The 15,789-nt window shown below is 41.3% G+C and overlaps 1 protein-coding gene across 1 annotated transcript; it reads left to right on the forward strand.

The window, feature by feature from the left end:
- The first annotated feature begins 667 nt into the window (after positions 1 to 667).
- LOC132900444 (H-2 class I histocompatibility antigen, Q9 alpha chain-like) lies at positions 668 to 15,006 on the forward strand. The gene is made up of 6 exons (XM_060942536.1): positions 668 to 824; positions 6,825 to 7,091; positions 13,035 to 13,307; positions 13,650 to 13,937; positions 14,031 to 14,126; positions 14,290 to 15,006. Exons 1-6 carry the CDS (start codon positions 758 to 760, stop codon positions 14,376 to 14,378), a joined length of 1,080 nt encoding a protein of 359 aa, XP_060798519.1. The 5' UTR covers positions 668 to 757; the 3' UTR covers positions 14,379 to 15,006.
- The last annotated feature ends 783 nt before the right edge of the window (positions 15,007 to 15,789 follow it).

Consider the following 15,789-nt stretch of genomic DNA (forward strand, 5'->3'; position numbering starts at 1 on the left):
ACTGTGGGGGAAACCGGAGCACCCAGAGGAAACCCACGTGGACACGGGGAGAACATGCAAACTCCACACAGAAAGGCCCTCGCCGGCCACGGGTCTCGAACCCGGACCTTCTTGCTGTGAGGCGACAGTGCTAACCACTACACCACCGTGCCACCCATCATCACATTCTGTTTTTATTTATAGTTTACATAGTTTAGCATGCCAAATGTTTTGGAAATGGAGTTGTATTTCATTGCCAGTATCTTGTTTGTCAATGAAGAAACCTATTTTAAAGCCTAATTCTTATGCATTGGGTATTTTTCATGAAGGTCATGAATTTAAGCAACTTTAAACAAACAAAATTTATTAGAGATCTTTTATAAAACCTTTTTAAACAGATGGTTCTTTGGTAGATAATATATAGAACCTGAGGGTTTTATATAGAAGCTTGATGTTTATATAGAGCCCTACTGAACCCTTTTTCCTGTCACTATAGTGATCCTTGGCTTGTTGCCAGCACTTTTGAAGTACTTGATGCCTACACAAAGGCGGGATGTCTAAAGGTAGAAGGCAGGTCTGTGATCCTGAGTGATGAGTTCTGCTTCAAAACATCCACTTTCAACTGCTCAGAGTCACTATCCCCAGAGCAGAATGGGGAAGTACTGAGAATGGAATGAAGAAAAGGGAAAAAGAGAAACAACAAAAAGAAGAAAAGACAAGTAGAAGTATTACAAATTATTCAGGTTTATTTTGTGACCTTTTTCTCTCTTTTTTTGCAATGGCTTGCTACACTTTAATGAAGGCTTTGCTCTGGCATTCCCTTTCTGCTCATCTGTCATTCGCAGGTGAGTTAGCCATTAAACACTGTGTAAGACTTTAGAGAAAAGAAAAACATACAAAAGATTTTGCTTTTGCTTAGTTTTATTAAAATCACCCTTTACTTCTTCCACTTGACTGGTTCAGTAGAAATGTTTACATGTGCATTTTATTTCATAGAATAGAAGAAAAGGTGTGTGTTCCATGAGAAAAATAAAGATTTCATATATTTTAAACAAGACTCAAGGATTGTATGATTATAAATAACTCTCTTCTATAAATGTGTCCTATATGGCCAAAAAGTGCAACTGAGAACAACTGATACAAAAAAGAAAACCTCAGATTTGTCCATCAGACTAGCAGATAGTAAAGGGTGATCCAGAGAACATTTTCACTGTGGTGGCAATGCTGTACTCCTTCTGGCATCCCACAAGCTGTGGTTTCCAGCGTATCTGTGGCGCAGTTTTATTCCCCACCGGGAGTGTTTCAGAAGTGGACCATTTTGCCTCTCCATTTTGCTGATGTTGCTTCCAGAGCCAGTTTGGAACTCTGTGGTGAATAATGAAAAAGGATAGGCAATATTTACACTTACTTTCTTAGTCTACTGCTTCATGGCTGAGCTGTTGTTGCTCCTAGATGCTTCCATTTCACAATAATAGCATTTACAGTTGACCAGAGCTAGGGCTTTGAACCGGTTCAAGGAATGAAAACGAAAACCGGGAACTTTTTCTATTTCACATGGAACAGAAAAGAAACCAGAAACTTTATTATTTTTTATGTTCCGGAACAGAAACGCTTATTAAAAATAATGGTAACCGGTTAATACCGGTTTTTATTTAATTCCTCAAAGTTTCCGTAGCCTACAAATAAAAAAGCCATTCTTCTCCTGCGCAAGTTTCTATGACCCGCTGGGGTTCACTTCCTGTGTGACATTCGCTGACTGAATGGAGAGAGCGGGAAGGTGGACTGCTATCACGTCTCCATTACTGAGTGTCTGAGCAAAGAAGAGCCTGAACGATGTAACCTCCCTATTGGCTGTTTGTAAAAATGTATCAATTGTTGCCCTTCCCACGGGAATCATCGTGGGCTCGAGAGACGAGACCTGACGAGTTAGTTTGTTGGTAGCAGAACAAAATGTCTGGACACAAATCGGGTTTTCAGAAAAGGAAAGAAAATAAACGGAGGGTTGAAAATACAAAAAAGGAGGCAGAAAATGCAAAACGAGTTTTAAGGTAGGACAAATGGTTACTTTTTAAGGCAGCCCGCCGTGGCTGCAGGCTTTCAGTTGCATCATTGAATGGTTACTTTTCTGAGGCAGCCCGCCGTGGCTGCCTGCAGGCTTATTTATTATAGCCCATTTAGTTAAAATAGTTGATATAAAATGTTTATAGCTATAGTTATGTGATGGTTGTCCTGATTTAGACTGGTGTTTTTTTTTTTTTGGGGGGGGGGGTTGCGCGATGTTGCACCCGGGTCCAGATTAGGGCAGAACCGGCCCTGGCTACATTTCAGGTGTAGTTTGTTTTATGTATGTATGTACTTGCATAGATGTGTACTTGGTCTTCCAATATGGTGCCTAACAAAATCTCGCGGCGCAGTGACGTCATGCGGTAGCCCTCTATAGGGCCTGACTAGCCTTTGGTAACACACTAAACGAATTATCTTTCATTTTTGGCACTTTTTCTGTTTGTGTAGATGGGAAGACATACTGAGAATCCAAATCGCCAACATTTGAAATAATTGTTTTGAATTATTTCTTGTCTTATTTAATGAAGGCTGTAATAGAATTAGCCTACATTTGGCTTAAGCTGGATGAGACAGAGACATAATTTTATAGCCATTTGTTAAACAGCTGCCAGGGAACGTAATTAACCGTTCCGGGAACGAAATTTTTTTGTTCTAACCGGTTCGGGAACGTCTATTTAATGGTGGAACCCAAAACCGGAAACGTTAAAATTCCGTTTCTGTTCGGAACGAACCAATAGGAAAAAAATTCTGGTTCAAAGCCCTGACCAGAGCAGATCATCTAACAGGGCAGACATTTCACAAACTGACGAGTGGCAAAGGTGCCATCCTATGACAGGGTACAACTAAGCAGTTGCTGAGTTAAGGGTCTTGATGATGGGCCAAACAGTGGTAACCTGCAGGTGCTGGGATATTAACTCATGACCACTGCAATCATCAAGCCTTATCCACTGAGCAACCACTGCCCATTGCAAAGGTCTTAACTAGAAAGGCCTTTGCCTTTGGTTGAGTGCATACCTTGTCCAAGCCACATATTATCAACATCAAAATGAAATCATTTGAACCTAGGATAATACTAAAGCGGTAGACCAAATTTCGTCAAAATACATTCACTACTTTTTTAGTAACGTTGGGAAAAGAAAAAAAAATCCTGGCTCCCCATACATATCCAGATTCACATCAAAATCTATTGTTCCTTGGCCCATGGCTCAGCTTTCCTCAAAACGTCATCAAAATCCGTTCACTACTTTTTGAATTACATTGGGAACAAACAAACAAATAAAACAAACAAACAAATGGAGGCGAGAACATAATTTCCTCCAATGAAGTTGGCGGAGTTAAAGTTTACTTGAAAATAAGATGTTGTAATCAGGTTTTACACTGCATTTTACGTTTAAAAAAACAGTTGAGAATGTGGGTGAGGAATAACTTCACCTGGATATTATAAACTTAAAGCTAAAACACTAGTTAACTTTAAAAAAAAATTACCATGATTCTTCTAACCCTCCTGAAGCTCCCCCCCACACACACAGAGCACTGCTGGATTATAATATACAGTAGTAGAAGAGAAATAATTTATAATTACACTATTGGTGTCAGCCAAATGAGGACAGGTTCCCTTAGGAGTCTGGCTGCTCTGATTTTTTTTTCTCATGTCATATCAGGGAGTTTTTCTTACCCATTAGGGATAAATCTAAATCCGTATCTATATCCAGATTTCTGTAAAGCTGCCTTGTGGCAATGTCCACTGTAAACAGCACGATATAAAAAAAACCCTGAATTGAACTGAATTATATTTGATACTGAACAGATACCAAGTGAACTGTAGTCTATATGATTTCAGGTAAACTGTATTGCATGTGAGATGAAATACAAACCAGTAAAGCAGATGCTTCAAAGACAGAATTAAAAGTCGAGAGTATTTTTTTTTAAAAAGCAGAGAGACAAGTAATTAAGTAGAGAGAATTGAAAGTAGCAAGCTCAACAAAGAGACAAAAGGCAAGAGAAAATGTAGGGCTGTTTGCAAGGCTACTAAAGGCAAAAATGTATTTGCCAGGCAAATAAGGCAGGCAGACAATAATGTCTTCTAAAGGTAATATATGCACACATACTGACACTCCCTACACTTCAGCAAAAGGTGATGCTCCTGAATCCTGGTTTCTGATTAGACTGAATTCTATTTCAAAACTTTTACCTCCAACTAGTTTTAAATATGTAATGAAGAAAAAAAAGAAAAACGGTAAAAATAATAAAACAAAAAATTTTTAAAGGTAAAAAAGAAAAAAGTAAAAGGTATGTAAATTGCTGCAAGTGTCAGAGCCAGATGAATATAATGGAGAACAGTGATGTGTTTTTAAATCACTTAAAAAACTTTTAAAAATAGGTTGTATTGAGTATAAATGTTGACTGCTCGTTATCAGTATATTTGGAGGCCAAGCAAAGAAGTTGTGAAGCTACCCATTGTGTTTCTACCTTTTCTTATTATTCATCATCTTCTTCTTCTGGATAGGGTGTCCATGGTAGCCCACAGTACCAAATGTTAAAAGGGTTTGAAATTTGGCAAACTGATTGGGGAGTCAGGACTGATTCGTGTTACCAAGGTTCATGTTTTCACCTCGAGCACTTGAGTGCCACTAACAGGTCAAAGTTGGAGTTGCATTTATACATGTAACTTTTGAACCGTATTCAAATTTTCAAAACTGAGGTACCACTAGACTCCTTGGGTCAAGCCGAGTTCAATACACATTGAACTCATTGATGTCATATTGGACTTTCCACCATTTCAGATTTTATCAAGAATGCTTAAAAGTTTTCACAGGTCACAAATTTTGTTTAATTTTATCTCAGCAATGCTTTGATATATCAAAGCCAAACTTTGCAAATTGACTTGGGACTACATTTTGAGGAAGCACATACACACACACACACACACACACACACAAAAAAAAAAAAAACCAGACAAAAAACCCCTGTCATTTAATGACTCTGGTTGTGCGATAAGCAAAAAATGCCTTCTGGCGAATAATTATTCCTTTATTCACCTTCATTTTTTGTGTGGGTCTTATGATACTGTGGGAGGTCCCAAGGGGAAGTACATTGATGTGGCTGAAAGCGTTTGCCCATCACAGCCAAATGAAATTGGCAGTGAAGCCACCAAACATGAAGTGAGGTCATATCTCAGCTTTGATGTATGGACACCAAATTTGGTACATGAACCCAGCACTGCATTTTCAGGCAGCATGAAAACATTGCATTATTTGACCACTGGGAGTGCTGCAATAAGCAAAAACGTGTTTTGGCTAATAACTATTGATGTGTTAGCCTTAAAAAGTAATTATTTTGTCTGCTAATACCAAGGGAGTTCCCAAAGCCAAGACATGCCAACTTTTCAAGTCAACTTAATTAATCCGACCACTATACTGGATTTTTATTGAAAGGTTTAAGTATTTTTCACAGGCCACGAATTTTGTCCAATCTTCACCAAATTTGGCACAGATGTTCTGCAGACAAAGCCTCATGAAGTTATCAGACTGATTTTTTTTTTATCTTAAAAACTGTACAAATTCAGCGGCAAAGCTGCCAAACAGGTAGGCATCTCAGATCTCAGCTAGTCTTTGGTCAATCGACATGAAACTTGCCGTGAATAACAACCATGCCCTTGACAAAATAACATTAAGTTTCCATGGCAACTATACCCTGCTGGGTGGCTTGGCCCCCTCATTGCTGCATGCAGATATATTTTTAGATGGTACCTTACATTAGCTACATATTTACATTACTTTGATTAAAATGATGGTTAATGTCAGCTAGCTAGTGAATGGTAGTTCAGTTAGGCATAACTCAAAGCTCTGAAATCCTCACAATGGTAAAATCAATATACCTGTAGAAATGATACAACTACAATTTAATATTTTATTTATATAGTTATACTATTAATTTATTAATAAAGCTATACTTACTACTTTGACTTAGCCAATGTACCATTTAAAGTTGCACTTCAGGTAATATTATGTGAGTGTACATCGCTAATATGGGCGAGGTGAGAGGCTCAGAGGTCACTACTGCACAGGCTCTGGCTTCTATTTCCACAAGCTGGTACCGTAGATCCTATTTTGAAAAGGGGAAATTTCCACCAAAAAAACCCTTCAAAAACACACAGTAGGAGTGAATGGTATCATGTTATCCACTCATACAGTATCAGTCAAAAGTTTGGACACACCTAATCATGCATAGGTTTTTCTGTATTGTCAGCATTTTCTACTTTGTAGAACAAAACTGAAGATATCAAAACTATGAAATAATATATGGAACATATATGGAATTATGTGGTAAACAAAAGTGTTAAAAAAACAGGTTTCATATTTTAGATTCTTCAAAGTATCCAGCGTTTACCTTCATGACACTTCACACAGTATTGGCATTATCTTAACCAGCTTCATGAGGTCGTCACCTGGAATGCTTTTCAATTAACAGGTGTGTCCTTGTCAAAAGTTAATTAGTGCAATTTCTTGCCTTCTTAATGTGTTTCAGATCAAACAGTAAATAGTAAATAATAAAAAATACAGTAAATAGCCCTATTCCACAACTGTAGTAATCCATATTATGTCAAGAACTGATCAACTAAGTAAAGAGAAACGACATCCATCATTACTTTAAGACATGAAGTGACTTTTAATTCATAAAAATAAAGAATAACAATTGAATTAGAAAGTGTGTCCAAACTTTTGACTGGTACTATATATACAGTCACTAGGTTATTTATTTATTTATTTTTTCTGTCACAGTCACACACAAGCTCCAGTACTTTTACACTGCAGTCACACCAGGAACAAATTTCCCAGAGTACACTGATGTTGGTCTGATTGATGGAGAGCCATTTGTGTACTATGACAGCAACATAAAAAAATACATCCCAAAAACAGAGTGGATAAAGAAGATAAATGATTCTGATGCAGACTACTGGAACAGTGAGACACAGAATCAGCAAATTGCACAAAAGATCTACAAAGAAGATATGAAGACACTAATGCAGCGCTTTAATCAGACTAAAGGTGAGACTGAAACACACTCAGATTTTATCGCTTTTACAGCACAAGTTAATGTGTATTTACAGTAACCTCTTGAGATTTATAGATTCTATAGAAATACCAAAAAATATCCCATCAACTGTTCTACATAGACACATATAGAAAGTGGTCCTGTACATGAGTTAGCCCTATTATCTTCCTTTTCCACCACAAACTGGTGAAGTGTCCTTTCTCACTTCCAGTGGCATGCACAGATAGACACGAGGTGGTGCTCAAGCACCTGGCCCTCTGCCCTCTGTCCAAAAAAGTGCCCTTTTGAATTTTTTTTTTACAGTTTACTGAGGCCAATGTCGACATGATCTTTTAGAAAAGCCGCGGCATTAAAAGCGTGTGTGAAAATAATGTCACAATGTGTGCCCCCTCCGCACACACACTGGACCTCTGTCTCTCTTGCTCTGTCACGTGAACAAGCGTGCAGTGCATTCAATGTGAGGTTGCAGCAGCATAGCGTCCTGGAAGCCACGGCCTTGTCGTAGCACAGGCAACACATCGGGCAGTCAGTCAGCTCTTCCCCTGCCCCACCAGCCAGGTAACACATGACTCGAGTGAAAATGTATTGTTTGCCCTCTAAGCCCAAGCTGTAATTATTTTTTCGTGAAGTAGCCCATCGCATACAGAAACAACTGCACATAAGTATTATATTTTTTGCTAGACCATTTTCAGATTTAGGAAAACAAAAATTTCTTTTTCTATTTTGTTCAACTAGAGATTCCTGGCAAAGTCAAAAGCCTTGATGTAATAAATTAACATTAAGTGGTTGTTTTACACCTTTAAAAACTAAAACGGGTCAGTGGCGACCCGAACACAAGAGGAGGGTTAAATCTCAGACTTTTATAATAAGGTGTTCCACATGCGCGAAAAAGTGCCCTTTTCCCCCCCAGAGCACTTGCCCCCCAAAATGTCTGTGCACGCCACTGCTCACTTCTATTGTGCTTTTTCACTCTGTTTGAACTGTAACCGGGAAACTCCTGCTCCCTTGTGGAGCACATTACAATTACACCTCTGTTCATCCACAGATATAAATTCAATAGAGCATAATTCACCCTCTGTGATGACCTGGTGACTTGTCCAGGGTGTACCCTGCCTTTCGCCCATAGTCAGCTGGGATAGGCTCCAGCTTGCCTGTGACCCTGTAGAACAGGATAAGCAGCCACAGATAATGGATGGATGGATGGATAATTTACCTTGTTGCAGATCAGTGTCATTGGTGTATAGAGGAGAGCGGGGAGACTTGGGATGGGGGAGACTTGGGAAAGTTTGTATTCCCATAAATTAATTTCAACGTGGTCGTGAAGTAGCCCATCGCATACAGAAACAACTGCACATAAGTATTATATTTTTTGCTAGACCATTTTCAGATTTAGGAAAACAAAAATTTCTTTTTCTATTTTGTTCAACTAGAGATTCCTGGCAAAGTCAAAAAGCCTTGATGTAATAAATTAACATTAAGTGGTTGTTTTACACCTTTAAAAACTAAAACGGGTCAGTGGCGACCCGAACACAAGAGGAGGGTTAAATCTCAGACTTTTATAATAAGGTGTTCCACATGCGCGAAAAAGTGCCCTTTTTCCCCCCCAGAGCACTTGCCCCCCAAAATGTCTGTGCACGCCACTGCTCACTTCTATTGTGCTTTTTCACTCTGTTTGAACTGTAACCGGGAAACTCCTGCTCCCTTGTGGAGCACATTACAATTACACCTCTGTTCATCCACAGATATAAATTCAATAGAGCATAATTCACCCTCTGTGATGACCTGGTGACTTGTCCAGGGTGTACCCTGCCTTTCGCCCATAGTCAGCTGGGATAGGCTCCAGCTTGCCTGTGACCCTGTAGAACAGGATAAGCAGCCACAGATAATGGATGGATGGATGGATAATTTACCTTGTTGCTGATCAGTATCATTGGTGTATAGAGGAGAGCGGGGAGACTTGGGATGGGGGAGACTTGGGAAAGTTTGTATTCCCATAAATTAATTTCAACCAATCAGGTTTTAGATGACATCAGAAGTTACCGTAGATATTGCCCTTAGAGTAACCTACTTCCTTTGGAGCCATGAAGATGGACACTGCAGTAAGGTCTGTACAATCCAATATTTTTGACAACCAAAACTTTTCTACTTATTTTCTACTTCGCCTCCACCTCCATTCTATGGTGTAATGTATGCTGGTGAATTCAGGATTTCTTAGGAATTAAAGTATGTAGCCCAGAGGTAACATAAATAGTAATATTTATTCAACTTAAATTCTGGGGGAAAAAAGATTTAATTTTTTTTTTTCAAAATGTCCAGATAGAGATATTTGGGACAGTTCATGTTTCAGGTTTTTTCTTGTGGTTTACAAATATAAAATTGTTTAAAACTTTTTGTTAAAGGTTTCATTGCATCATCTCATCTCATCTCATTATCTCTAGCTGCTTTATCCTGTTCTACAGGGTCGCAGGCAAGCTGGAGCCTATCCCAGCTGACTACGGGCGAAAGGCGGGGTACACCCTGGACAAGTCGCCAGGTCATCACAGGGCTGACACATAGACACAGACAACCATTCACACTCACATTCACACCTACGGTCAATTTAGAGTCACCAGTTAACCTAACCTGCATGTCTTTGGACTGTAGGGGAAACCGGAGCACCCGGAGGAAACCCACGCGGACACAGGGAGAACATGCAAACTCCGCACAGAAAGGCCCTCACCGGCCACGGGGCTCGAACCCGGACCTTCTTGCTGTGAGGCGACAGCGCTAACCACTACACCACTGTGCCGCCCTCATCTCATTATCTCTAGCCGCTTTATCTTTCTACAAGGTCGCAGGCAAGCTGGAGCCTATCCCAGCTGACTATGGGCGAAAGGCAGGGTACACCCTGGACAAGTCGCCAGGTCATCACAGGACTGATACATAGACACAGACAATCATTCACACTCACATTCACACCTACGGTCAATTTAGAGTCACCAGTTAACCTAACCTGCATGTCTTTGGACTGTGGGGGAAGCCGAAGCACCCGGAGGAAACCCACGCGGACACGGGGAGAACATGCAAACTGCGCACAGAAAGGCCCTCGCCGGCCACGGGGCTCGAACCCGGACCTTCTTGCTGTGAGGCGACAGCGCTAACCACTACACCACCGTGCCTCCCTCATTGCATCATTTTTTCATTAATTGTGCAGTGGTCTCTAGTATGAATGAATGCCCTGTGAGCCGGTTTTGGTGAAAAAAATGCTGTGGTTCTCCTGTTTCAGGCTGTTCTAGTTTGGTGGAGGAGTGGGTGGCGGGAGAACGACAGGATTTCAGCTCTTACTCATTAATATTCATGACATGTAAACGTGTTACCTTTGATTGGCTAACAGCAATCAGTAAACATGTTACCTCTGATTGGCTAACAGCACTGTGACGCTACCTCCAGTGGGTCAGAACAAGCAGATGTGGGTGTCTTTGTAAAAAATGTTTTGATTGGCTATTATGGTCTCGACATCGATGTTTTGACCAATAACAATGTAGATAACACGAATTTTACATCACATTCAACGAGATTTAAACGAGACTAAAGATGGCGACTTACAAATAATTTGTAAACATTGTTGGAGTTAATAAAGTTTGAACAGCATGAAGGAACATACCCCAACCCCCCGAAATTAATAAAAAAAAATTCTCAACGGATTTGGCATAATATAAAAAGCTCGTTTTTTACTCAGAAAAAGTGGAAATCCTCTGAAAAGCGGGAAACTCTCATCCCTGCCTAGCTTGTGACCATGTCATGCATGCTAACATGGAGAATATGAACATGCTATTTTGTAACAAAAACCTTCGAACAAAAAGTTCATGTTTTACTTACAGCTTGTGAGCTGGTGGTCGATCGTCTTGACGGTACAGATCCAGGTATTAAAAACAACCTCGAGGCAAAACCACTACTGAAGGCACCGAAGTTTGAAAAGTCACTGTGGTTGAAATGATCAGAACACAGTATTAATGCTGCATTATACTTCGCTGGTGGTGTTCCAAAGATAAATTCCAACCATTTCTTCTTCAGCTCTTCTATCTTGGGCAAGAAATGCAACGTTGATGTGTTACTGCCACAAATAACACAGGCATGAACTTGTTCAGACATGTTTTCAACTTGCTGTTAGGTCCTCTTCATTAGCTACTGACGAGATGGGCTCTGCTATCTCTCCTCGTGCTTAAATCCAAACTGTCTTCCCCTGGGCGGTCGCAAGTCAAGGTGGGCGAGGCCATGACTACTAATTTTCGAAGTGACTTAAGTTCATAGGGCTTTTTCAGATTCGCGTGTTTTTCTGACTATTTTCTTTCATAAGCTCATTCTCATCTCATTATCTCTAGCTGCTTTATCCTTCTACAGGGCAAGCTGGAGCCTATCCCAGCTGACTACGGGCGAAAGGCGGGGTACACCCTGGACAGGTCACCAGGTCATCACAGGGCTGACACATAGACACAGACAACCATTCACACTCACATTCACACCTACGGTCAATTTAGAGTCACCAGTTAACCTAACCTGCATGTCTTTGGACTGTGGGGGAAACCGGAGCACCTGGAGGAAACCCACGCGGACACGGGGAGAACATGCAAACTCCGCACAGAAAGGCCCTCGCCGGCCACGGGTCTCGAACCCGGACCTTCTTGCTGTGAGGCGACAGCGCTAACCACTACACCACTGTGCCGCCCATCTTTCATAAGCTAATACAGGGAATGGGAGTAGAATTACATTTTCACATGCAGCATGCATATGCAGCTCGGAGTGAACTATGGTATTTAAAAAAGAGCCAGTATTAAACGTTTTTGGTGGAAGGGCACCTTTAAAAATGTGGGCGTGTCTCTGCATGAGGATTAATCTTATTTCATTCCTTCTAGAGAATGGAACTGTTTTGTTGAGTCAGGTTTTGGGTAAACTGATATTTTTCTATCGCTGTATCAGCATTTTGTGTTCATACAGTTTATATGTTACAGGTTTTGAAAATAAATAAAAAATGAAACATATAGGATTAAGCTAGGTATTTTATTTTTGTTCCACGTCTCCCCCATGTCCCAAGTCTCCCAACATAATGTCCCATGTCTCCCCTCAAAGTCTCATGTCTCCCTGCAAAAAATAATGACAGAAAAAGTGAATCCTGAAGGCCAGTATATGTGACAAGCTGAGAAACTCATGTTGTAGTCAAAGAATACAGTAAATCCTCTGTAATGCAATATAAACATGATGCTACCTGCAAAAAATTTCACACAGTCTACAAAAGATGAAAACGTGCCCCAAGTCTCCCTTCTCTCTCCCCTGTCAGTGCCAGTTGTGGGCATCTGTGATCGATAGAATTAGTATTTGCTGTTTCTCTCCATTACTGGTTGGTAACTGTAGTGAGTGGAATCTAGCAATAACTCAAATGGGAGAGGATTGGATTCAAATAAAAATAATAAAATAAATTTATGGGGGGGGTCCACTATGTAACATCATAAGCTAGCCTAACATTTCAATAACCTTTTTATAAGGTTACCAAAACAAATAACATTGATAAGGTTATTTATAAGGTTACTAAAACAAATAACATTTTATACAGTAGTAATGTCACCACTGAGTATCACATCACTGCAGAATTCTTCCTGATCAAACATCTGAACATTGGCTCATTAACCTGCCTTCATTAGATGAATCAGCCAAATATTGAAACCTGAGGAATGCAAAGTCACTCCGATGTCCAGGTCACTGACATGCTAACACACACACGCACGCACACACACACACACACACACACATCAGGATGAGTACTCTGCAGGTTGCGGGGTGGTGACTAGTGAAGTTTTGTTTCCTTAATTTGGCTGAAATAATAAAGTAAAAAAGTGTCGAAGGAGACAGATCAGCTGAACTTGTGTGTGTGTGTGTGTGTGTGTGTGCGTGCGTGTGTGTAGGAGTTCACACACTACAGAGGTCGTACGGCTGTGAGATTGATGATGACGGGACTGTTAGAGGATATGATCAGTTTGGTTATGATGGAGAAGATTTCATCAGTCTGGATCTGAAATCTGTCACCTGGACTGCAGCTAAACCTCAGGCTGTTATCACCAAATACAAACTGGATGCTACAGGGACTGCTCATGCTGACAAATACTATCTGGAGAACATCTGTATCGAGTGGTTACAGAAGTATGTGTCTTACGGCAGAGAGATTCTGGAGAGGAAAGGTAAAGTGTGTGATCTGCTCTGCTGCTCACACACTAACAAACAGAGGAGACACGTGTTACTGTCCTTCAGTGTATACACACACACACACACACACACACACACACACACACACACACACACACACACACACACACACACAGTGCAGTCCTTCACAACAACACACACAGTACTAAATTAAACCATCTTTTACATGTGTAGTCAAAAATATTGATGACATGAAAATAACTTTGAATCTCACATCAAAAATCATGTTTCAGCATGTGACAGCACTAACCTTCTCACTTATAAATGAATAAACTTCACAGTAATATTAATATTTATGTCTGTGTGTGTCTCTGCAGTTCGTCCTGAGGTATCCGTCTTCCAGAAACACTCGTCTCCAGAGGTGGTGTGTCACGCTACAGGGTTCTTCCCTAAAAGTGTGAATATCACCTGGCAGAAGGATGGAGAGGACGTGTATGTGGGTGTGGAGCTCAGTGAGACGTTACCCAACCACGATGGAAGTTTCCAGAAGAGAAGCGTTCTGAAAGTCCCAGCTGAGGCGCTGCAGAAACACAACTACACCTGTGTGGTTCAGCACAGCAGCTTGGAGGAGGAGATAGTGAGGCTTGTGAGCCAAATCCTGAGAGGTCGGAGAAAACTTTCGCTATAAAACAGATTTATAGTGTGAACGCTGATTTATCAGTGCAGCAAATAATAAAGATTCTGTGGTGATTTAACAGGTGGAAGAGTGTATGTAGTGTTTGGTATCGTATTTGCTGCAGCTGTGGTTCTTGTTGCTGTTGTTGGAATTCTCATCTGGAAAAAGAAGAAATCTGGTGAGAGAAGGCAGAAGTGATGTTTACAGAGAACAGATTTAGAAAAGTTTGGATTTCAGTATATACACATCTGATTGTCTAGCGAATTTTAGTTTCATTCTCATGCAGGTCAAAAGCAGTACAGATTTTTATAATAATTGTTTGTCCATCATCTGTCTTTCAGACTTCAAACTAGAGCCCTGCACTCCTGCGGGAGTCCCACGGGACTCGCGGGACCCGCCGCAAAGCAGTGTGGCGTGGGACAAATTTTGAAAGCTCATTGCGGGCACGGGCGGGACCGGAAGTGCACATATGCGCGCAGGAGCGGGAGTGCACATATGTGGCGTGGGCGGGAGCGGTGATAAGCTGCAGTCCTGCTAACTAAAAATGTGTTTGAAATAAAATGTATAAATTATTAATTTATGTCTATCATATATAATTTGTGCTGGATATTTTATTTGGTATTAATAAAAACATTTCAAGATGCCTAAATTTGCAGAGAGAGTTAGCCCATGTTTACATTAGACCGTATCAGCGGATCATCAGATTAATGTTTTTAAAACGATTAGCGTGCACACAGCAACACCAATACACGATTTGCGTGCACACAGCAACACCAATACACGATTTGCGTGCACACAGCAATGCCAATACACGGATACGCTCGGCTCCGCAGGCATCCTGCGCTCCAAATCACTCCGCCCTGAACAGCGAGTGCCCTCTGGAGGGTGCGCACTCCGGCCCTGCGCAGCTCACAGAGCGCGCGAGTGAAGTGAACAAGCTGTGATTCGGGACTGAGCCGCTGTTTGTGTGATCCCAGCGCACATCACTTACCACTTGCAAGTGGAAGGATGGCAAGCCTAAAGACAATCATAACTACACAATGGGCAGTATTTGCATCAGTATTTGCAGTATTTTCATACTTTTATACTCTTTAATGAAAGGTGATACAAAGCGGAAGTCCGTGCCGTTTTTCAGCAGTCGCGTCACATGACCAACGCCAGCGAATCAGGAAGGTGGATGTCACAGTGACGTTGTCCAATGAGACGCCAGCTAGAGCTCAGCACAGCGTATCCGCATATCTCAATGTTTACACAGCACCGGAGCTGACACGATCTGGATTGAATACGTGGACGCTGGCGGATTCCCGTTTCCCGGCGTTTCCAGGCGGTTTAATGTAAACGGACAGTGCATCCGCGAAGAAAACGAGACAGATACGGTCTAATGTAAACGTAGCCTTAGATTGCCAGAGGAATAGCATCTCAAATTTGCCATTGATCACCCTAACAGGAAATCCCTTGATTACTCTAATGACTTGCAGTTCACAACCAGCTAGCAATGGCCCTTTTCCACTACCTTTTTTCAGCTCACTTCCGCTCGCTTCAGCTCACTTCAGCCCGACACGGCTCACATTTCGACTATCTAAGAACAGCACGACTCAGCTCGCTTCAGCCCTGTTCAGCCCCCAAAACTCGCACGGTTTTGGAGTGGGGCTGAAGCGAGCCAAACCGAGCTGAGTGGGGCTAGAGGCGTGAGGAGACACTCCCCTGTGCACTGATTGGTGAGGAGGAGTGTCCTCACATGCCCCCACACGCCCCGCGAGCACGCTGGGATCTATAAACACCGTAAACCCGGAAGAAGGAGAACTACGAATTACGAAGCCTCATGCGCCTCGCCTCATCTA

This window comes from Neoarius graeffei, chromosome 16 (genome assembly GCF_027579695.1).
Source record: "Neoarius graeffei isolate fNeoGra1 chromosome 16, fNeoGra1.pri, whole genome shotgun sequence".
NCBI classification, from domain to species: domain Eukaryota; kingdom Metazoa; phylum Chordata; class Actinopteri; order Siluriformes; family Ariidae; genus Neoarius; species Neoarius graeffei.

Coding starts and splice junctions, on each gene's coding strand:
- LOC132900444 (XM_060942536.1), top strand. CDS start 758: ATGGCTTGCTACACTTTAATGAAGGCTTTGCTCTGGCATTCCCTTTCT. Junction 825..6,824: donor TGCTCATCTGTCATTCGCAG/GTGAGTTAGCCA, acceptor TTTCTGTCACAG/TCACACACAAGCTCCAGTAC. Junction 13,308..13,649: donor AGAGATTCTGGAGAGGAAAG/GTAAAGTGTGTG, acceptor GTGTCTCTGCAG/TTCGTCCTGAGGTATCCGTC.